This window comes from Diplotaxodon limnothrissa, linkage group LG16 (genome assembly GCF_057381915.1).
Source record: "Diplotaxodon limnothrissa isolate DT_005_m linkage group LG16, D_limnothrissa_male_GT1.1, whole genome shotgun sequence".
In the NCBI taxonomy this organism is placed as follows: Eukaryota; Metazoa; Chordata; class Actinopteri; order Cichliformes; family Cichlidae; genus Diplotaxodon; species Diplotaxodon limnothrissa.
The window spans coordinates 16373392-16397868 of NC_140611.1; the positions used below are offsets into that span (position 1 = coordinate 16373392).

At 38.8% G+C, this 24477-nt stretch overlaps 1 protein-coding gene across 1 annotated transcript in view; it reads right to left on the minus strand.

Annotated features, from left to right (window-relative positions):
• itgbl1 (integrin, beta-like 1) overlaps nt 1-24477 on the minus strand; it is a 52391-nt gene that overhangs the window by 3279 nt on the left and 24635 nt on the right. The window contains exons 6-10 of the mRNA XM_085374179.1: nt 20446-20586; nt 19823-19969; nt 9692-9808; nt 4722-4868; nt 1556-1669 (exon numbers count right to left, since the gene is read on the minus strand). Of these exons, the coding sequence (XP_085230305.1) occupies nt 1556-1669; nt 4722-4868; nt 9692-9808; nt 19823-19969; nt 20446-20586 (666 nt within the window). The remainder of the gene's footprint in view (nt 1-1555; nt 1670-4721; nt 4869-9691; nt 9809-19822; nt 19970-20445; nt 20587-24477) is intronic.

A 24477-nucleotide genomic window follows, 5' to 3' on the forward strand; every position in this document is an offset into this window, starting at 1 on the left:
GTCAGTAATGGTAGTCAGGCACATTTGCCAGATGCTCTAATGCATTTTCTTAGTTTGCTCCCTGTGTTTAAGCAATGCCGATCTGCATTTGGAAACACTGATGCTCATTTGAATGACATTAAGGCTGACATTTGGACTCTTAAAGTCATGATGAGAAGCACTTGTGAAGCTATTCAGATTCTGACAGGCCCCCAGGGCAAAAATAATTAGATGTGTACTAAACTTTCCACAGTCAGTGATGAGAATAAAGCTCCTGTGATAAACAGCCATATGGCATATAGGTATGCAGTTGTTTATGGTTGTCAGGCACACAACCACAGCCATTAACATTAATACAAAATGAGTAATACAAAAACAACAACAATAAACAGTGTACAAAATGTTTAAAAGCGCTCATTATGGATTTCAGTTACGCAAATCTTACAAACTTCCGACATAATTTAGTTATGTTAGTCATGGTTTTGTCAGTTATGATTAGCTGTTTTAACTATTCATCCGTTACATGTAGTGCATTTAACAGCTAATCACTGCTTAACTAGCTATTAAGTGTTTAGATTTAATATAAGCTAACAGTTTTAACTGCTATGATAGTTGTTTTGTGATCAGTTTTACTGTTTCTATAAAAACAGCTGCCAAACAAGCCCACACCCCATCTCTGGTTCACTGGGATTGTTACTCATGAAAGTAATTTGATTTTAACACGCGGCTCCCTCTTTCTGCTAAGGTGTCGCTCTTCAATAAAATTCTGCTCCAGTATTTTCTTTTAGAAAACCCCTAAAACACCTTTTAGGGGTGTTTTAGGGGTGGTCACTGGTGGTGGTCAGAGGGCCCGGTGGCGCTTGTGTCCGGCAGCCTCGCCTCTGTCAGTGCGCCCCAGGGCAGCTGTGGCTACAATGTAGCTTGCCATCGCCAGTGTGTGAATGTGTGTGTGAATGGGTGAATGACTGAATGTAGTGTAAAGCGCTTTGGGGTCCTATGGACTAGAAAAGCGCTATACAAATGCAGGCCAGTTACCATTTTCAAAAACAAATGTTTAGAAGCAAGGCCATTAAAATGGCTTTGATTTAACTCGAAACCTTTTTCGTCCTTAGTAAGGGCCAAGCTTTGAAAATGTAAATTAGCCCCTGCTTCTCCCAGCATCTCTGCATCTTGAGCACACCTGCCCACCTTCCACTCTATTCAAACATCATAAAACTACTCTCCATTAGATAGAGGCAAGTTGCACATTTAAATTAATTCAGCCACACACATTTAAAACATAAATTGGTTTTGAAGAAGAGCAAATTATACAGTAACCCCAACAATGTAGCGTGCTGATCTCCCTTTTCAGTGTTAGAAATACTAATGTAATAAAAACATAAACCTTCAGCTTGACTATTCTCATGGAAATAAAACATCTGGCAGTCTCTGGGGCACTTCAGTCCAAAGGTGGAAATGCTCAGCTGTGACTTTGACTTTTATATTATCCATTATCTTCTAGTATTTACCATTTTTACTTATTCTGATTGTATCGACTATATTCGATTGATTGTCTCTCTTTTTTTGATTTCATTACCTGTGCAGATGATCCCGTCGTGCTTATCACACTCTCGGTCGTCACACTCACAGTACTCTCCGGACACCCACCAGTCTTGGGGATTGCAGATACACTTACCACAATGACAGGAACCTGTAATACACACATGCCGACCACACACACACACACACGAGCATACACATTGTATATTAACTGTATATTAACATCATTTTTTTTCATTTCAGCTGGGATTTTGGCAGTGTATATTCGTTATTTGCTGTAAATTACTTATTTTGCACAGAAGATAATACTGGGCTGAGTGAATATGACATGTATTCTGGGGAAATGGACACTAATATGCTTTCACCACCAGGACACCAATCCACCCACACTTTAAACTTCCTGTCATGCCCATCAGTGTCTATTCTTCTCTCTATCATTCTCTCTCTCACTCACTCTTAAGGGCAGCAGCAGGATAATAAAGTATTAAAGACTGGTAGAGAGAAACAAATCTACTGTTGTCCACTTTATTTTTCCTAAGCTCACACCCAGAGGTCCAGCAACTATGGTTTCAATCCCCCCAGTTTGTATCCACATTCAGTGGGTTGCAGGAAAACCACTATGAAAGATGGGAGCAGATGAAGTAAGAAGAAGGAGAGAAAGTGAAACGGTGAAACAACAGGAGGAGGCGAGGAAAGGTAGCTCTTGTGCCTCGGTGTAGCGGCGCATGGAGAATGAACATGCTCGTCTTCATTTTCACACCATCCTCGGCTTTGCAGGGCTGGACTCAGAGCAGCAGGTCTATTTCTATGGATTCACTGCTATGCAACAGAGAAAAAAAATCCTGCTGCGTGGTGTCATTTGCCACCTAATGATACATACAATGTAGTGACAATGCGCAGTGTAAAGAAGTCGACAGCTGCTCCTGCTGCAACTAATGATCAGTTTATTTACTGTCAATTAAAATTTCTATACCTCCAAAATTTAGTCTATAAATATCAGACAATAATTTAAGTACTCTAAATACAACTATATCAAGAGATTAAGCAAAATAGTACAACAGTGAAATCAAAATCTTCCTTTTGATCACAATACATGATGTGAACAAGAACATTTTTGTTAATTTTCTATTACCCACCTTAATTAAATACGCTCAGCTGCCTGAGATTGAATTATTTGACTATAATGCTGCACGATAAAAGTTTGCCAAATAAAAGTCTAAGTATCTAAACCACAGACTACATGATAAAAATGTTTCAGTGTAAATGTAAATCTTCTAAGTAACATCATCTTCTAGTATTATCTGAATTAGCCTAATTTCACTGATCAGGACATAACTGCTTGCACTGAATCGCCAATCAAGTCTGATACTCTGATTATCTCCAATAGATTGAGACAATCTCTCCCTTTTAGTATTTCCTTGAACTATTCCTTGCTTTCCTTGAGTTTAGCTGCCTTTTTAGATGAATTTTTCAGACTGCTAATAAGCTTCTTTATTATTCCTAGAAGGGATAAAGGAAACATACTTAACATTATAAAATACCTTAACCCTGGCTTAGGTGAGGAGCCTCTGTATTCACTGTCCTTGCATGTAAATCCTATGTGGTCATCCATAGTGAATTGAGGCCTTGAGTTGTTCCTATCAAACCACAACTTATCCTCAGAATACAAATGTATCAGTTTTTGGCTGAACTTCCTATTATAGCTTGGTAATAAGAAAATTATTGTTAAAAATTATTAGGATAAGTAAAATGTAAATAATACACAAGCAATACTTTGTACTGTGTCAACAGTGGTTGTGGCTCAGTAATATTACATTCAAATATATGATTTGGGGGGGGGGGCAATAGTGTTAATATTATGTTTATTGCTGAAGCATACTACTTGGAAAAATGTGTGGTAGTTTCTAATTAATACCACGTTAACAAGCTAATAAAAACAAGCTTTAAGAAATGTGATGATTTCTGTGTAATAACCAGGAATCAGCCCTGCACAATTCAGATATATTATACTACTATACGACTGTATAGTTTCATAGGTATACTATACATAAGGCTATGAACTCTATATTTTTGGTGTCCACGCCGGTGGAAACCCAAACAAAAAATGCATTAAGAGGCTCTCATGTCTGTGTCTCAATCTCGCAGCCCATGTCACCTCTACTTGCGGCCCGCATAATGACATGAAGAAATATTTAAAAAAATTATTCACAAAAATGATTTAATATGAAGGCAATAGGCAGAGTGTTACAGGCATAGCCCTAAAGAATGTAGCCTCATGGGCAGTGTAGTCCGTGCTGCAGGGAGAATGGACTGCTATACCCGTTATTTGTCTGTAAGCATGAGGGAAGGAGAAAAAAAAGAGTCGAAAAGCAAGAGATGTCACCGACCAGAAACGGGAGATGGAAGCATGTAAATATATATATACAAAGTTGACCCAGACAACAAAGTAAAGCTAGTTTTCTGTATGAGATCGCTTCAAAAAGTGCAGCCTTACCTAATGTCCACCCTACTCTTACTCATTTATATTAAGATTTAAAAATCTAGTTGGTATGGCAAATAACCTTTAGTAATAGTGATAAATCACACAGCAATAGGACATTCATGTAGTTGTAAAAAGCACGATAATATATTAAGTAATCCAAAGTATTCAGAATACGTTACTCTCATTGAGTAACGTAACGGAATATGTTACAAAATACATTTTGGGGCATGTATTCTGTAATCTGTAGTGAAATACATTTTAAAAGTAACCTTCCCAACACTGCATATTTATGCATTTCAACTGTTTGAATGATATGTGCATTTGAAAACAATGGGAATGGGAAATAGGTTTCTGAATTTCTAAGATTTTTAGAAAAAATATGTGGTTATACTTTTGTTGCATTGCTCTTTTATGTGTGGAATATGATCAGCTTTCAGTGGATGTTCATTATATTAGCATACTATTATTGCTATTCCAGCTAGTTTACATTGATATTGAATCCAGTATTCCACATCATATTCATACTTATGACCTATAATCTTTAAAACATAAATAAATGTACATTTTGTGTTTTTGTACTATTTGACATGTGTGTATTTACCAAACTTTTTTTTTTTTTATCAAACGGGCCATGAAAATGTTCTTCTCAGTTGAAATTCAAATATTAACTTTTAGAAATGTTTTTCCCAAACACCACCGAACAAAAGGAAATACTGCTCACCTTTTCCACTGCATATAACACCATCAGAAGTCTCACAAAGCTCCTTGCTCTGGGCATCGCTCATATCACAAGACCTGGGGAACTGGCAAAGCTTCCCAAACCAGCCCTCCTCACAGATGCACCGTCCACATGAACAGTAACCGTGACCTGGCGGTGGAGGGCAGAAGGGCCTTCGTTTAAAAGGAGACAGAATATGGAGCATGGCCATGAGAAAACACTGCAAATACAAGAAAAATTAAAAAAAAAAAAAAAAAAAAAGAGTAAAGCTTTCACTAGCAGCAAAAGTTGAGAGAAATGCCACAGGAGAGTAAAAAAAACAGCAATAAAGAACATAAATACTGGAAGTTGACAGTGCAGACATCGAACCTTGACACTAATAGGCAGTACAAGGAGGCAGAGCTACAGGAAGATGAGAGAGAGACGCAGCAAGCTTATTGTATTTCCCCTGGGGACATGAAAGGAACTGTCATCACTGGTCTTGTCCTGTCCTTAATGAATCTCCAGTGCTTCAGAGAGAGATGAAAAACAAGAAATGGCAATGGCAGACGAAAACACACAAATATTTTCACCCACACATAAAATCAGGGAAATGCATGATAATTGACTGAAGGAGGCAACTGCTCCCGGGATGTCTAAATAGCTGTTAGCATCAGTGTGGTTTTGACAGCCACTATAACAATTATGTCTCCCACCTCCAACAGAAGTCTTGCATCACTCACACCATGCTTATGTTTAAATAAACGCAGTGCAGACCCAGTTGCATCATTGACTGAGTCCTTTGTGTTCACATCTGGCAACAGATGCCAGGTGGTTACCAGAACACCCTTACCTTGCTCCAAATTGTTTAATGTAGAGGTACACAGGAGTGATCCAATCCACAGCTATTTGCTTCAAAATTTCTTTCTTTCTTTTTATTGTTTTAACTAAAATCCTACAGAAAGGGAACCATTAAGAAAGGAGCTGCTCTTAAGAGTTGTTAAACCACAATAGCAAAATAACAAAATAAAATACATTTATTTAAAAAAATGGCAATGAAAGACAAAACACACACAACACCAGGGACATGTAACTGGTTAAGGGAAGCAACTGAGTCCTTGGATGTTTAAATAGTTGTTTGCATCAGTCAATCAAACAGGTTGTTTTCAGATTTTTTCAGATTCAACACCACAAAAGTTAAACGGTCAAGACTCCTATGCATATGTAAACAAACACAACCAAACTTAGTTAAATGGTTAATTTCACTGAATTTGAACGATTTTCAAGGCACAGGTTTAATTTTTGTTTTGTTTTTAAAACCAGCACATTTCAGTCAATATTTATTTATTTTAATTCTGGTATTTTTTATCATTATTTTTCAGTATTATTTTGTTTTTATTATTTATTTTTTTGCAGGAACAGCTTTTTACTATAAAATTCAATATTATGTGATAAATACACAAAATAAGCCGTATCCCCTTTTTAAAAATGTTTTGAAATATTTACTATTCAATTTTTAATAAATACCCATACATTATAATAGAATAATATTCCTTAGTGTTTTATTATTTTTCTTCAGGGAGCTTGGTTCAGATGCAATATTTCTTCATTTGTTTCCAGAAACTGAGAAGTTCATTTCTACTTACTCTAAAGCCAAAGTTTCTCTGAGCAAATGGGTGAAAAAGAAAGCCATGCACGACTGGCTCAATCAGACAGCTTGGGAGAGTGGTTAATTGCTTTAAAGGAGCAGAAATCTAGCCCTCATTCAATTAGTTTGCGCCTGCCGATCACAAAACTCAAACAAGTGCAGCTGCCTTCACTTAGTACTTAGATATGCTTTTAATGGAGCATGCATCGCATTTCAGCATTTTGTTAACTTGGTATCAAACCCAGCAGATCTGTGCTACTCGCAGAAAGAATCTGACAGAGGTTTAGAGTTCAGTGCCACAAAGGGAAGAAAAGAAATGGAGCTGTGTGAGTATAGGGAGGAAGAGAAGAAACTAGTAAGAGAGAGCAAAAGATCTAAGCTGCCTTCTGTTTAAAAGCTGTTACCACACAGCAAGAATCTCTTTTGAGTCTATTTTAAACTGAACAATGAGAACAAGGTTTATCCTGATCCAATAGGGTGGGTGTTTGTATGTAGAAAATACAAACAAAGCAGATACCAGATATTAGATGTAATCGCAGACTGACAAGACTCCTATTATAATTTCCCTCAACTATAATTTAAAGTCACAAACTGTGAAAATTAGACCTAAACAGCCTAGCATCTAACCTCGGTCTCACCTCTGTAAATGTCATGTGACCACACTGTATTTGCCAGGCATTAGCACTTACATAGTTCATTTGAATTAGACTGTTGAAGCGATCACAGAGGTTAATTAATACAAAGAATGCAAGATAACCTCTGTTGTTCCTTTGCGTTTCTTTCATTTTTGATCATTATTTCACAAAGAAATGCATGATGGTATGTGGTATCTGATATTAATGCATTTATTAACCCAACACTTTACCTAAGATGTATTATTGTGACACCTGCTATCAATTTGGCTATGAAGGAATGTATGTTCTCAACCATTTTGGCTTATTTGCAGAACAGTTTAAAACCAGCATAAGGAGCATCCACCGCCAATGCTAATGATAAGACCAGTGTTAGTTTAAAGCAGCACATTTATTTGCAGCTTATTGTCTTTTGATTTGTTAATGCATTCTTTGATGTCTGTTCATTTTCAATTCCCATTGTCACTAAAGAAGAATTTAATGTTGCATGTTGCTTGACAAGTTGCAAATGGGACAGCTGGCATGACATTTAAAGGTTGTAGTGGTCATTTTCAAGTGCACCAAAGAGCATGTCAGATTCAAGACACCATGAAGATCTTGCACTATCAAAGTAAGTACAAAGTACACAACAGACAGAAGGATCAAAGTAGAGACACAGTGCAGGTATCTAGCAACATCCCTGTCATAAAGAAACGTTCACGGTAGATATGCTGACATGATTTCAGTGGTTTCAGTAAACCTCTGTAAAATCTGGAGATTACTGTGTGACTTTGGCACGGAGCCTTCATAATACCCACTTAATACCCACAGCCAGAAATCTGGCTAAACATGAATGTGGGAGCCGACATAATGACCAGCTTCAGACTTTAACTACGGTTCGTGTCAATCCAAACATCAAAGTAATAATTATGCATGTAAAATCTGGACAGTTTAAAAGTTCAACACTCAGACTTGGCATTAATGATACAATATGAAAAGAAAGCAATTTATTGCCTTAAGCCTGAGAGCCTAAGATGTTCTTTTCAAACTTCCAACTGACAAATAATAACAAAATCCAGTCACGAGTAGCTCCAGTGAGATTAAAATAAACAACTCCAGTTTGGAAGAGAAATAAAACACAATTATGTTATAGCCAATTCAATCATCTAAGTACAAGGTGGCCTCTACACTGAAGAAGGTCCTGTGTGATCTTGTGTTCAGTATGACTGACCACCCATGTTTTCTATCCCATATAACACGAATATGTCTTTGTCATAGTGAAGGTGTAAAAAAACGATGAAATTATGGACCAGAAGAAAGAGTGGACTGCTTTAAATTGCAGTGTACAAAGTAAACATTTTGTCTTCTTGTTCTTTGTTTTTGGATACAACCCTCATGAGTCAAGTAAGGACCGACCTGACTGACAAGCTTGTTAACACAGAAGGACTGAATTGTATACACGTGTCTCTTCTCTGTTGTCTGCAGTGAGGTCCAAACAGTCAGCAGCACTGACAGCACTGTACCATGACTTATGAAGTTTCTTACAAACCCCCTTGAAACAAAGCTCCTATATGTTTGATCCTCACGTGTCACCTTGTTTCGAGTGCCTTTCAGCTTCTCAAAATACCCAATGACTTCCACAGGCCTTTCAGTATACAGACATAATTGTGGACCTATTGTTCGTATGTATGCTTATGTTTGTTTGCATGTGCAGCAGTGCTGGAGATAGGCTAACCCAGAAGGCTCCTCAATGATTGTCCCTGGACAGCCCAAAGGACAATGAGTGGCCATAATCCAATCAATACTACAGAAAATTACCCTCAGATGCTGCACTGCACCACTAATGCAATAGTGAGACAGCTCACTAGAACATTAAAAAAAAAACTCCCTACCCTGGAAGATCCACATATTGATATATGGTAGCAGTTAGACAGATCACATGTGAATTTAAGAGAAAAGACAAATAGTTTTAAACTTCACTGACTGAACAGTGAACTGAGTTTCACTAAGTACCTTCCCTGTTTGGTATACATGTGAAGGAAAAGCTCCTCGCTGTTGTTAGAAAGATATTAGTTTGGAAAAAAAAAAGAGCTATTATTTGGAAAACCGTGTATGTGTCATATTTTATCATTTTTCCAGCACTTTCATTAAAGCAAAGGACCCAAAAAGCAGATCTCCGTGTGGTGTATGTATCCAAAAAAATACTCTGAGTCATGTGGAGTCAAATTAAAGAGGCTTTGTGATAATCATTGATATGACTCTCATGACCTGCACTACGATCCTTTTTTGTCTTTATTTGGCTTCTGCCAGTCTCTCTCTCTCTCTGTCTTTTCTCAAGCTCTAGCATCTACAATGGGAAATATCAAATTCAACTGAGCCTCTAATGTTTTAGTGTGAGCTACTGTATTCATTACAGCATCTCTGCCTAAATGGCTCAAATTATGAGCGCCAACTTCCCGAGACCTCAAACAGAAGCTTCAGCAGCTGAGAGAAGTTTCTCTAAAATTAGGCTCAAGGGTTTAGAAGGTTGTGCCTGTGGATATCAATGAGAGCAGACAGGATCACGGTGCACTGATCTTCAAATTTACAAACGCTACCGGCAAAGTTTCAAAGACCCCTTAGGGCACAACAAAGACTTAGTGTGTGTGTGTGTGTGTGTGTGTGTGTGTGTGTGTGTGTGTGTGTGTGTGTGTGTGTGTGTGTGTGTGTGTGAGGGTCTGCGTGTGTTCGCTTACCTCCACAGACCTCTCCACTGATGTCTTCGCATTGACGGTCGTCACACTCACAGTTTTTGCCATGAACACGACTGTCCCCAGGTGGGTGGCAAGTACACTGTCCACACTGGCACTGACCTAGAAAAATAGAAACGTCTTCTCACATCTGAGCAGTTGTGTTGTGTTTTTAACAGAATAATCTTTCTTTGTCGGAAGTTGTTTATATAATCTATATTCTATTCTATTCACTCTGTAATTTTAGGAAACTGATTTGCATACTGGCTTTAGTGTAGAATTTACCTCTGAGATCTAAGTTATCATAGGTGCTAACCCTATATTTAGGAAAAAAGCTAAACTGCTGCTCACACTTATAGTGGGGGAAGTAATCATTCACGCCCCTGCTGAATTTGCTCCTTTGCAAAGAACTGACCAGTGTGAAATTTTTATGGTAGTTTCTTTATAATGGAGAGAGACTGAATATCAGCCAAAAATCCAGAAAAATAAAACGTATAGATTCATGTCACTGAGTAAAGTAAATATTTGATCCCCTACTACCCGGCTTGTTCTAGCCAGTCTGGATCTGCGCCCATGTGGCAGGCAGATTACAGATCACTCAGTCAATTCCAGATAATCCTGATCTCACTCCAACCTCTCCACAACCATGGGCAAAGATGGTGGGATGTCAGGAGGTGAAAGGATGTCAGGGCCTGCAGAAGGCTGGAAAGGGCCACAAGACCTACAAGAAGCTTGCTGAGAAGGTGACAACTGGGGGTGTGATTATTCAGACATGGAAGATATATATAATTACTATCAATCATCCTCCGTCTGGAGCTCCATGCAAGATCTTGCCTCATGGGATAAATGGTAAATGGATTGGTTCTTAGAAAGCGCTTTTCTACTCTGCTGGGCCATGTTGTATAAAACATGAGCCATGTTTTATACAACATGCCCTATTAACCCATTCATACGAGCACTTCTATGTAAGTGCTTTCTATCTAACATTCATACAACTTGGAGTTAGCATCTTGCCCAAAGATATTTGGCGTGCAGACTGGAGCAGCCAGGGATTGAACCAGAGTTTGTTAATGATCTGGGCTGTTGAGACCAGCAAGAACACAATTAGTAAAACACTACCCAGTAATGGACTGAAATATGAAAGGTCCCCTTGCTCAATAAAGTACTGTGGCGGAGGTGTGATCCCTGGCTCAGCTGCAGAGGAGGGGTGGTGCAGTGAGCTCAAGGGGCAGTGCCAGGGAGGTTGGAGGGACAGGTGGATGTGATTGTCCTGACAAGGATTTCCCTTTTTCAGTGACGTTGGACACGAAAGGGGAGAGGAGTGTGCAGCTGACTGGAAGTCGGCTGCTGAGTGTGCCGGAAAAAGTATTACTGTGTTCTCAATAAAAAGCTCAAAACGAACGAAAACACAGTGTGTCGGGTCCGAATCCTTTACAGGCACATATACAGGCCCGCCTTAAGTTTGCAAGTAAACATCTAAATAATTCAGAGAGGCTTGGAGAAAGTGCTGTGGTCAGATGAAACCAAAATGGAGCTATTTGGCATCAACTTGGCTTGTCGTGTTTGGAGGAAGAGAAAGGCTGAGTATGACATAAAGCCTAAAGAACACCGCACACCCAGTCAGGCACGGAGGTGGAAACGTTATGCTTTGGGGCTGTTTGCCCAGACCTCTACAACGGAGAGACCAAACAGCCATTTCATAAATGCATGGCACAGCATAGAAGAGCCACCTCGATGGGACAAGACTCGGCTGTCCGTCTGCATCTAAAGGACAATGGTCACTCTTTCGAGGACACCAATGTTCACATTTTGGACAGAGGAGACAGACGGTTTGAAAGAGGAGTTAAAGAAGCCATCTATGTCCACTGTGAATGACCATCTTTGAACAGAGGGCGGGGCTTACGACACCAACTGTTTTGAGATCCCAGACGCCTTAACGCCCACTCACATCCTGGGCCATTTAACCTCAGTAAATCACATGATAGGGTGGGGCTAGGTTTCACAGTGGGTTCACCCGAAACCTTGGCTGATTGGGACCCACACCCGTTTTCACACCGTGGCTTGTGTGATTAGGTAGAGGATCAATAAGGGGTCCATGACCCTCTTGGGTACACTCCCATAGGGCTTAAAATCTGGGACCGTCAAACAATTGCTCTTAGACGTGAAGAAGCTTCTTGGATAAGAGGTTTCACTTCACAGACATAACCTAAAATATTTAGATAGTTTCTGTAAAGAGGAGCGCACCAAAATTCCATTGAGACGTGTGCAATCCTGGTGACAAATTGGTGTTTCTCCACCAAGTACCAAGTCATGTTTTGTGTGGCGATCAAATACTTATTTTGTTCAATTACATCCAAATCAATTTATAACTTTTAAGCAATGCATTTCTTTCTGCATTTTTGGTTGATATTCTGCCCCCAAACCCCTCCCCTAATTTTAATCAAGCTACCATTAAAATTAGAGACAGTTTTTTTTTAAGTGGGCAAATTTACAATTTCAGCAGGGGATCACATAATTATTCCCCCCACTGTACAGACTCTTTTCAAGCATCTGCATAAACAGCATGCTAACACAAAACTAGCAAACAATCTAACTGATATTTAAGCTGCGTATATGTCAACCACAGCTAAGCAGCAAGAGCCTGATCTAGAAACAGCGATAAGCAATCAGACTTGTAGCATTGTGGCCCCAATTTCTACTTGTACCTGTTTCTACACTGGGAGCACAGTGGCGATTGCTGTGAAGCGCCCTTTGGCCTGGTTTCCAGCTGTGCTGTCAGCTTTGTGTTAAAACAGAAACACTTAAAAGAAATATCATGTGTGTCCTCATTAGAATGAGGATTTGTATCAGTGTGTGGGACCATAGGTAAGATGAAAGTACAGCCTATGTCTGTGGATTTTAAAGAAAACAATAAAAACCTATTTAGTCTGTACCAAATCTTAAAATTAGGTAATTACAATCTAAGAGGAATATATTGGGACATGACATCATTTATTTAACAAAAACTAAGCAGAAATGCGGAAGCAGTGTGTGTAAAAACTAAATACACTTTCGGAATTAAGGCTACGTCCACACTAATGCGTTTTCATTTGAAAACGCATCATTTTCTCTCCGTTCTGGCCTCCCGTCCACACTGAGACGGCGTTTTCCCTCAAGGAAAACGCAGCGTTTTGAAAACGCTCTCGAAAACGCATACATTTTAAAACTGTGCTTTCGCATCACAGTGTGGACAGCAAAAACTGAGACTTTTTGAAAACGATGACACATTTTAGTCATTAGTCTCGACATTTTGCCGCGACGTTTCAACGAGCCGGAAAGTAAATAAGGGGCAGACAGAAATGAGGCAGGTCGAATTATCTTGCATTCCAGTACTCCAACGTAAGTGTTTTCGGCCGTTTCAATGTGGACGGACAGCTCTGTGACAACGACTGAAAACGATAGTGTGGACGTCGAGCGTTTTCAGACGAAAACGCCGTTTTCAAATCTATCCAGGCGAGTGTGGACGTAGCCTAAGAGGGAGAGTAGCAGCCTGGTTGGTTTAACCTCTTCAGTTAAAACTGAAAGTCTGCACATTATTCAAAACCCTCTGTAGTTGTTTACAAAATTACACAAACTAAACTCATATAATTCTTCTTACATATATTTACAGTAACTGCATTATGTTTCTTTTTCTTTAAAAATCTACTGTATAATGCAGTAGCAATATTATCAGTTCATCCTAAAAACTTGAAGGAAGGAAAGACACACACACACACACACACACACACACAAACACACACACACACACACACACACACAATTGATGGCTTTTAAAATATTTCCATTCCCCGATGCTGCAGACAAAAGACACTTCAGAAGGGTAACCTGCCCACCAAGAAAAATAATTGCACAAAGGGAATTTCTTGGTGCAATAAAGATTCTTAAATCACAGCACACACAGTGCCCCTCTTTTTCTTTTCTCTTGTTTTTATTGAGCTGGGTATGTCCTTTTTTTGCACAATCATTATTCACTCTGAGTATTTTCCCTGTTTGTTACCCTGCGGAGTACATTTTGTGTTTAGTGCCACCAAATTAGACCTAAAACACATCCATAATGTGTATGTGCCTGCCTTATCTTTCGATGACTCACTGGGGGAAATTAGGGGCAATAAATAGTGCAGAGCATGAATTTACAAGACAGCTACTCGAATGACAGCGTCATCTAATGTGTCGTCCATGTCACATCACTGTCACTTCTTATGACCACGCACTTCAGCATGCACAGACACAAACATAACAAGCTCTCGTCCTTCTTCACATACAACATACCACCATCTGCTCAGTGGACTCAGTTACCCTAGCAACCGGTGATGTCATAACACCCCTGCCTTATTGATTATCTCCATGGCCGTCAAGCCATCCACCAGTGTGAGTGTGTGCATGCGTGTTCATGTTTCGCGTGTGTTTCTTGCTAAAGTAAATGACACATTCATGTGCGTGTCTTAAGATCATTTTCATTCCATTTTTGAAAAGTTGAGAACTAACGGATACTGCTCAAGAAATTAAAGGAACACTTTGAAAACACATCAGATCAACAGGAAAAAGAAATCATGTTGGATATCTATATTGATATGAACCGGGTAATATGCTAGGAACAAAAGGATGCCACATCATTTGATTGAACTGAAAATTATCAACCTAAAGAGGTCTGAATTCAAAGACACCCAGAAAATCTAAATTAAAAATGATGCAGCAGGCTAGTCCATTTTACTGAACTTTCATTGCAGCAACTCAAAATAGTACTAGTTTATATAGTTTGCATGGCCCCACGTGCTTGTATGCATGTTGTGGCTTTAACGTAATTTCAACGAGATTAACCTGAAAGCACTAGAAACACAACGAATATGACTGCACATTTACTCCGACATCATCCTAGTGCAAAGACAAGTGGAAGCAGACAAAAACAACAAGCATGCATACTACAAACTTTACATACATATATATACATATATATATATATATATATATATATATATATATGATGTATATATATGATGTATATATATGATGTATGTATGTGTGTGTATATATATATATATATACACATATATACACATATATATGTATATATATATACATATATATATATATATATATAGCTTTTACCTGACTACCTCCTCCTAGATGCTGACAGATGTAGTTAAAGGCTGAAATCCTTGGAAATCTGTTTCATTGAAACCATTGAACAACAGCACTCAGATTCAAATTTGTCAAATTTTGGCTTCATCCTCAACTATCACATTCTCATGAATTGGCTGGATTCCAGTCTAACATAGCAATGAAACTATGCAAGCTGAATTTATCGGCTTTCATGTTTAGAGCATACTGCATGTGAGTTATTTGTACATATGGGTTCGTTCGGGGTCGTTACCTAGTCAGGTTAAAGTCTGATGTAGGCAACATTTGAAGAATTGAATTGATAGATCTGACCACTGATGCATGCAGTGTGGACATAGCAATATTTAAATATGCTTACATGCACAAACTAGTATGACTGATTATTCCATGACCACATAACTTCAATATTGGTAAGATTTTAAAATCATAATTTTGACATCAGTTTTCCGTGTTATCAAATTGCAGAGCTGAGAATATATTGTACTTACTTAAACATACTCTTACATGATTTGCTGTGATTAGCTTGAGGTCTGAACCATAAAGTAGTCTATAATCCAGCTGCTAGGTTAATTCAAGCATTCACCCTATATAAATCATGTACCTGATATGTATTAAACAGATGGCTACAGAGACAATTTTATATATGGACTTTAAATTTAAGCAAAAGGCAGGGCCACAAAATTGAACAGAATTGAGAAATGTCCCATCTACACTGTGTCTCATTCATCACATTTTCAAACAACAGCAAGTGGGCATAGGAGCCCATTGTTATGCCAAAGTGAGCACCAAAATTGTGCTGCACTGCCTGATCTGCATAAACACAACCACAGCTGTGACAATCCTTTCACCACAGAGCTGTGAAACTGACAAACATGCAGGCAAAAGTACAAAAAAAACCTCTTGGATTGCATCTACATTATCCGCTCTTTGCACCTGGAAAAATAAAAAAGCTCAAAAATGTCGATTTAAAGATTTAAATGTAAAATCAAATCCACTGCACAATATATTAAACAACGCGTGACCACAGTTAAAGAGTGCTTTCAGCATTGTCAGTCTGGTTTTCCCTCCGGTTTAAGGTCTTTTCACTAAATTTCATTTTCATTTCAGCAACAGCTGCAATGAGTCCTCCAGCACAACAGGTATAATGCATTAAGCCTAATGATGGCCCCTTATGTGCTCATCCTTTGCTCATATGTCCTATCCCGTGGTGTGAATGAAAGCATTCCATCAGCATTCAGTATGCAGCTAGATTCACTTTATGTACTAAGTTTATGATAGTCATCTAAAACCAATGTGGTAACAACTTCTTAGGGGATAAAAAAAAAATCAGTTTTGTTATACAGACAATTAACTATATTTCAAAACCTTGCAAATGACACAACATTGTAAGATTAAAAACATTTTTTTCTACTGCAGAAGGAATGTGCTATGTTAAAAAGTAGCACACACATACAGTGAATGTCTACTACAGGCCACACTAGAGAGCAGAGAAAGGAATCCCAAGAATCAGCAAAAAGATGTTGAAAGCAGGTGTTTCCGTCAGGACATACCAGAGTATAAAGAATGTACTCCACAAGCGTCTTGTCTCCATCTTTCAGGAAGAAGCTCTGAAGCTGCTGTTTCAAATTTCAAGGCCTTTCCTCTCAGACTAACATCTGTACCAGCCTCATTCATCCATGCCTAAGTGATTTTCTGTGTCTGTCTCCTTCAGTTTCTCTCTTTCTCGCTCTGTATCTTCCCTCCCACCTTGCTTCCTGTCTTCCTTTTTATTGTTTACATCTTTTGACATCACAGTCATGCAATGAACACATTCTTTCCAACCGTTGTGAGTTTCTAAGCACTACATCATTGCTACAGACAGAAAGCAACTAGAAGAAAAATTTTTGTTTCCCTCGACAAGGGTTAGAGAATCTCAGCCTAGAACTGTACCGTATCTCATAGTTTCCAAATCCTAATTCTCATTTAGGTGTATGAACAGGAAACGAACAACAGTGAGATACGTTGCCAGGCTTTAAACGCTTACTGAATGGGCTGGAAACATTTTTTTTTAATGCAGTTCTGAAAGGGAAGCATTCATGAATCCCATTAATTGTTCCATTGCACTGTGTAAATTGAAGTTTCATTTTGTTGCAGCTTTTGGAGATAATTTAAAGGAAGTATAAGAGGAATTAAAGTTAATTAACTCTCTGTGCACAAGTTAATCTTTTCTGGTTCATTATGTGGTGGGGAACGTCATATGTCCTCAATCACGCCATTGGTTTGAGGCCGTCTTCCTGGCACAATATGTAATGGTGATACATTAGAAAAAGGCACAAAATGGTTCTGTTTTGCCTGCTTGTTGTTGTTGTTCAGTTGAACCTTGTGATGTTAACTTTTCTGTAATTTGTTGTCTCCATGGTAGCAACCGTGCACTCAGGTGTAATCAGCAGCTCCTTCGCCCATGGGTGAGAGTATAACATGCAGTACAAAGCACACATATCCTCCCTTTCCATTTCCAGCTGCAGAAAAGCTATACATCCCCCCCTGACTTCCCACACAGTCAAGTGAATCAATGCTTCACATTAACCCCTGACATATCTGCAGAGTCCAGAGACCAAGCAAGTTTTGTCCCTGTAGAACTGCCCACTGCCTATATTATTAGGTTCAATCAGTGTGCAACCAACAGAATAGCAAAGGCTTTACTGTACCATCTCCTGAGGTACAGACATACTGCCAGGTATTTCCCAGAAAAACACTGAACAATGGCTTACACAGCACTGTAAAGCTGATTGATTAAGGTTGCTGCATCAGTGTAAAAAGGTACAAGAGAAGACACCCAAGTGTATGCAGCAGACTACCAGACAATTTGTCTTATTAACAAATGGCTGTAGCATCCTTTAGAACAATGCAGGCTGTCAATGCAAGGACAACTGTGCATTGTGCATTGTTAACTTTGGATGATGGTAAGAACTTGTTGTTTTTTGTCGTCTGGCAATGTGCATTACATGACTGAGACTGATGATCAAAGATTTTTTGGTTTGTTTTCTTTTTCTACACCTCGCTAGAGACTTTAAATCTAAAATCAAATTTGAGATACACACTATGAATAAAATGAGAATAAAAGCTATTCGTAATTTATGGAACTATATCTTCTTTTAGGCGCACTGCTACGCTCCTGGATATCGTATCATCACACGCTGGCTGAATACTTTGCACAAAAATGTGAGAAGTTATGAATCAGGAACGGTTTGATAACTAATGAATCATTAATGAGTAGCTCCTAAATAACTGTAACTACTCAGCAGATGTTGACTAGAGAACAGAATGTGAGAGATCATGTAGATGAATCATTTGATAATTATTAGTTCATACAGTTCTTTCTGCATAAGCCGTTTCTGACTAACTCTGAACTCGTCACATGCTACAAAACATGGAGGATATGTATATGTCCTTATCAGTCTTCTTTTGTGCACCCTCTGTAATGTGTCACGGTGTGTGCTGAATAGTTTTAAGTGAGTCAAATTCAGTAGCAATGGAGCGTTTAGCGTTTTCCTCCAAATACCAAACACCTGGCAGCGTCTGAAACTGAAATATTCATTAACCTTCTAGATTTTTCGGACATCGATATCCAAACGTCTGCTGCAGTCTGACCATAAATGCCAAGCCTTTTTCTAGATCTTATTCTTACATCATCCATTTGGTATTTAAGTTTAATACCATTTATTGTAGATATGCCCAGAAGCGTTTAAGCCCACTTCTTGTAATGATTAATCAGTGCTGCTTTGCAAAAAATGACTCATTTGTTTCTCACATTGTTGACTGAAAAGCTTTCAGCTATGTAAACACCTAGTTGTTTCTTAATTAACTGTTTGTGTGTGGTCTCGTTCCATATTTTTTTACCTTTGCCTGCTCAAGCAAAAGCATGTTTCTGGAGTACAAAAAAGCTTTTTTAAAAACACTTTTTCCTCCATTTCTCAAATTCATAATATGTATATTAGAGTCCTATATGAACACACAGATTTCTGCCAAAGACAGAATAGCAGTTATTTAGATTGAGATATTTCTGTCTGCACTGTTTTGTGCGAGCTCTGCTCCCTCCTTCGAAGTGGGGGAAGAAGATAAGAATGTTACACAATTCTGTGTACCAGTCAGAATTTAGCAATATCCAAATATACACCGGTCATGCATCTGATTGTACAGTCCCTTAAACCAGATCCACGCAATCCTGGAAATGTTATATCTGATCTTTTCGCTCTTCTAGTCATGAATATTTGAAAATTGTTGAAAAATATTTTGAATGTAGGTGGCAATACACAATGTCATCACCTCTATTACACTGATCTTCCACATCTACTACATATACTATTCCCCCACTTTCCCTTACTATCTTACTATCGTCCAGCAAAGATTTGTGGATGCACGACTTTGAATAAACACAAAACACCTGGACCTTTGCTTCGTTAGCAGAACCACTGGTTCAGTAGCTGAATCTACTATTAGTATTAAGCCCCACTTTTACAGGTACCAAGAAAACAAGCTTCCTCTGTCTAGAAGCGCCACCTATGAATTACACAGTGCACTGTAATAAATCTAGACACAACCACCTGTAGTCTGAGAGTTAGTTGACATTGTTGCCAGAAAAGATTGTAACTAAATGTATATAACACATCCAGAAAAAAACCTTCACACACACACATATATATAAGTATGAGGACAAATGCACATCACAGCTCACAAACCAGATAAAAAAAACTAGCGCGTGTAAGGCTTCATTATGCTCACACATTTTAATGCATACTGCTGTATAACACAAGAGTCGAGCGATCGCTGTTAAGATAATGGCTCGGTTAGAGACGCCATCACATTTGACTGATGTCTGTAAAACGCTCATAAGGATGAATAAAGAGATGCACAATTCTGGAAATGACCTATTTTACTCCAAGAGGTAAAAGCAGAGTGCAAGCCTGCTATGGTAACCATAGCAACAGGCAGACCAGGTACCTCGTCCGAAGCAGGGCAAATTGGACGTTCCTCTGCACTTCTTCAAACTGCTTTCCAAAGACAGGGAACAGGACAGAGGATGCTCACACTTATTCCCTGCCCACCCTTCCTTGCAGTCACACCTGCCACAGTTGCATTGGCCATGACCTGCCGAAAGCATAGAGGAAGAGTTGGTGAAAGCAGGGTTTGTGCAGAAAACTATTATAATTTAATAAATGGAAAGCTCCATAGTAGCATCTATTATACTTTGTTCATTAATTCTTTGGAGAAATCATGAAAAGGTCACATTTACCGCTCCCCAGTTTATCGTTAAGTTATATAGGAAGTTTACTTTTATGGCTGAAAAGTTGTACCAAAGCAATAAGAGTAGCATGCAAAGTGCTGTTGGTGTTTGCTAAGTTAATGGGACTGCAGTTTCTTAAAGATGAAACAGAAATTAGAGTAGCTGTAACTTTGTCACCAGCCCTTCTTTGAAAAATTAGTTCAACATTTTGAAGAATAGACTTTTCTTATTATTATTTATTTAGGTTATCACACTAGCAGTCAGCAAAGCAAAGTAGTCAGACTACAAAACCCTCATCATGTGTTTGAATCTGTTTTTTAACCATACAGAGCTTGCTGACCTGAGCAGAAGTCATCTGTGTAGCGGTCATATGTTGCATGACAGTTCCTCTCGTCGCACTCGCAGGTGTCTCCATGAATATCTCCCCAGTCACCAGAGGGATCAACATCATGGCAGTTACACTCTCCACACACGCAGGTCCCTAAAACACACAAACACACATTCTGTAAATTGTGTTTTCTTTCTACACTGGTCATTAATCTTTCAGATTAATCAGGCCAAAAACAGTGAGTAATGTCAAGTTCCAAATCGCTGTTTTCCATGTATGTTGGTGGGGATAGGAGCGCATACGTTTCCTCTTGCTGAAAGGCTATAACTTCCTTTTTTTCCCTTTATCTTTGTATCTGTCCATCCGTATGTCTCGCTTTTTTATTTGTTTCACGTCTGAGCAAGACCGTCAGCTGAGCAGTATCCATTGGAAATCCCATTTTCTCTTATCAGCAGTGACAGAGCATGGGGAACCCCAGGGGAGCAGGCCAGCTGGCAGGCCTGTAGGCTGTAGCTGGTGCGTGTCTGGCCCTTGGCCCTCCGCTTCGTCTCTCTCACTACCTCATAACCCTGGGGTTCTGGATTAATAGACCCATGCACTTTTATGTCTGATACAAATGTCACAGTGGAGCTTCACCAGAGCAGATTACAGCACCTGTAATGGTCATTGATCACAAATGTTTTATAATCACTAAAAATCAGGATGCCATTTGGAAATGTTCCAAATACCTGTTATTTCAGAATTTGAAATGACACATTCACTTGTATATGTTTTCAATGTATTCAGCTTTTGACATCCTGTGGTTGGTTTACTTCCGATATAATCTCTACTGGAAAGACTGTGTAAACCAAACGGATAAAGGGAGGGATCATCTTGTGATTGCTGTCAGTCAATTTAATCATAGAGTATGAGCGCGAGATGAAGGTTACTCATGAACAAAATGCAGGAGAGAGGAATAACATGTCACAATCTCACACAAAACACTTCAAATCTTTACATCTGTACACGATGATGAAATCAAATCGCGCCTCAGTGTAATCGTCAGACTTGATCCATTGCCTATAATCTCCAGGAATTATCTTCACAGTGCCTTTTGGATTAATTCAGAGCGAAATTGTTGCATGTCACATAGGGACAGGACTTGAGAATTGTCCCCATAAAATCCTATACTGAATTGTTCAACTTCTTGGAATTACTTAGCAAGTAAGCCAATCACATGAGAACTTTAAGATGACAAAGCAACAAGGTGATATATACCGGTTTTTAAATTGTGTCGATAAGCCACGTAAAACCAGAGTCATGATAAACAATATATGCGCGGTGTTTTTTCCTCAATAGTTTCATCACGTTTACTGTCTAAGGACAGCGCAGCAAGCACTCTCTGCTTATGAGCAAAGAAAACCCAAAACCAAACAAAAAACAGCCCTTTCGTGTTGGTGGAAAAATGCACCATGTCGACCAATCAAAAATGACATGGCAACGTGACATTTGGTTGTTTAGGAAGAGGTGGAAGTTTTAGGAGTTCAGCATGTTTGGAGTGTGTAGTTAATGTGTTGTCTTGTGTAGTTAGTATGTAGTGTTGTGGATAGTTTTGTGTTGTGTATCAGAATAATGAGGCGACTGCTGTCTCCAGGTAGAAAACAGGAGTGATACACCTGCTGCTGTCAGACCTGCAGATATCAGGCTGTGATGTTCTCCTTTATAGTAGGCAGAAATTTTTGAAGTGGCACAAATAATTTGTGTGGCATCTCATTGAATGCAGAACACCTGATTGTTATGTAAATAGTTTGAAATGATTATAAAAAAAAATAACTTTGTTGTTTGCAAAACTTGTGCATATGATTTTAAAATTGACAATTTATATTTGCATTTAAAGTTACAAAATATGATTCATTAAACCTGTTTGTGGTTGTTACAGTAAAAAATGTAACTTTTTCTACTCGAATTTTATGTTTTTTTGTCTGATTATAGATCAATTGTGTTAACACAGTATGTCAAAATGAAAACATAACTGTAAATTCAGACACGTCAGGTTGTGCTGAAAAGAATGATACCACACAAGGCAAAGTAAATAGTTTTTAAAGTTGAAATGTAGAGGAAACATCAAAAGTAGTTAAAAATGGCCAATTATACCCTAGACCAGCGGTCCCCAACCTTTTTTGCGCCACAGACCGGTTTATGCTCGACAATATTTTCACGGACCAGCCTTTAAGGTGTCGTGGATAAATACAACAAAATAAAACTAGTACCGGTACTGAAAAAAAGAAGATTTATTCATAACACACGTGAAAAGACCCAGGAAAACCGAGTTAACGATAAAAACGATAACAAAATAACGCTGAAAACCGATAAAAACCCTCAAAACCATACATTTCACACCTGAGCCTCAACTCTCGCGGCCCGGTACCAAACGACTTACGGACCGGTACCGATCCGAGGCCCGGGGATTGGGGACCGCTGCCCTAGACCAGCGGTTTAGGGCAGCGGTCAGCATTAAATCAGCATTAAAGCGAATAATCGCTTTAATGCTGATTATTCGCTTTAATGCTGATTTTATCTGTTGTCACGCTCTGTTTTGTAATTTTAACTTATTTTATGTATTTTATGACTATTGTTCCTTTTATTAATTGTGTTTTTTGTAAGGTGACCTTGGGTTTCTGAAAGGCGCCCTCAAATAAAATGTATTATTATTATTATTATTATTATTTCTTGGCCCAGTCTTGACGTTTCAGCTTGTGTGTCTTGTTCAGTGGTGGTCGTCTTTCAGCCTTTCTTACCTTGGCCATGTCTCTGAGTATTGCACACCTTGTGCTTTTGGGCACTCCAGTGATGTTGCAGCTCTGAAATATGGCCAAACTGGTGGCAAGTGGCATCTTGGCAGCTGCACGCTTGACTTTTCTCAGTTCATGGGCAGTTATTTGCGCCTTGGGTTTTCCACACGCTTCTTGCGACCCTGTTGACTATTTTGAATGAAACGCTTGATTGTTTGATGATCACGCTTCAGAAGCTTTGCAATTTTGAGACTGCTGCATCCCTCTGCAAGCTATCTCACTATTTTTTACTTTTCTGAGCCTGTCAAGTCCTTCTTTTGACCCATTTTGCCAAAGGAAAGGAAGTTGCCTAATAATTATGCACACCTGATATAGGGTGTTGATGTCATTAGACCACACCCCTTCTCATTACAGAGATGCACATCACCTAATATGCTTAATTGGTAGTAGGCTTTCGAGCCTATACAGCTTGGAGTAAGACAACATGCATGAAGAGGATGATGTGGACAAAATACTCATTTGCCTAATAATTCTGCACTCCCTGTATAAAGTATAAAGTATACTTGAAATGTACCCATATATAGTGCTGTTATTTCCACGTCTGTTAAAGTAAACCTTAAGTAAACCAGGTTGGAGTAGCTTTCAAGGACATAATCTTTTATTTTAAATGACATTTCTAAGACTCTGGATTTATAGTAGTTTAAAGTCATAAGCAATTTGATGAAAATGTGACAAATTTGCTGGTAATGTATAGTAATTCAAATCTTTAACATCATATTAACATCCTGTGCCATTTGTTAATATATGTTGAAGTATGGCTAAAGAAATTAAAGCAAGATAATAGAATAACAGGCTGAAGAAAGGAGTTGATAAGAAGTCTCATTGAGATTAAAAATCTCTTTTTCAAGAGAGATCAGGACAAGAGGGCCCCTGTTACGTGCTACTGCTGTTTCATTAGCGCAGTGGCTGCTCCACTACAAGTCAGTTGTTCATGCTATGTCAGTTGTGCACTAGACCATAATTTTGCAGCTCTGTGATGAGACTCTGTCCATGTAGCCTACCATTTCAGCCTACCACTTAGCCAGCCCTCAGCCAGTTCACTGTAATTAATTTTTGAGAGACTTACTGAAATCCCACAGGATCACTTGAGCTAGGTTAGTGAAGCTGTTTTGCTGACTGCTTGTCCTCCAAGCAATGAGTTTGAACTCATGACTCACGACAACGACTGCAATCAACTTGTAGTAACATCTGACAGATGATCAGAGGAAACAGG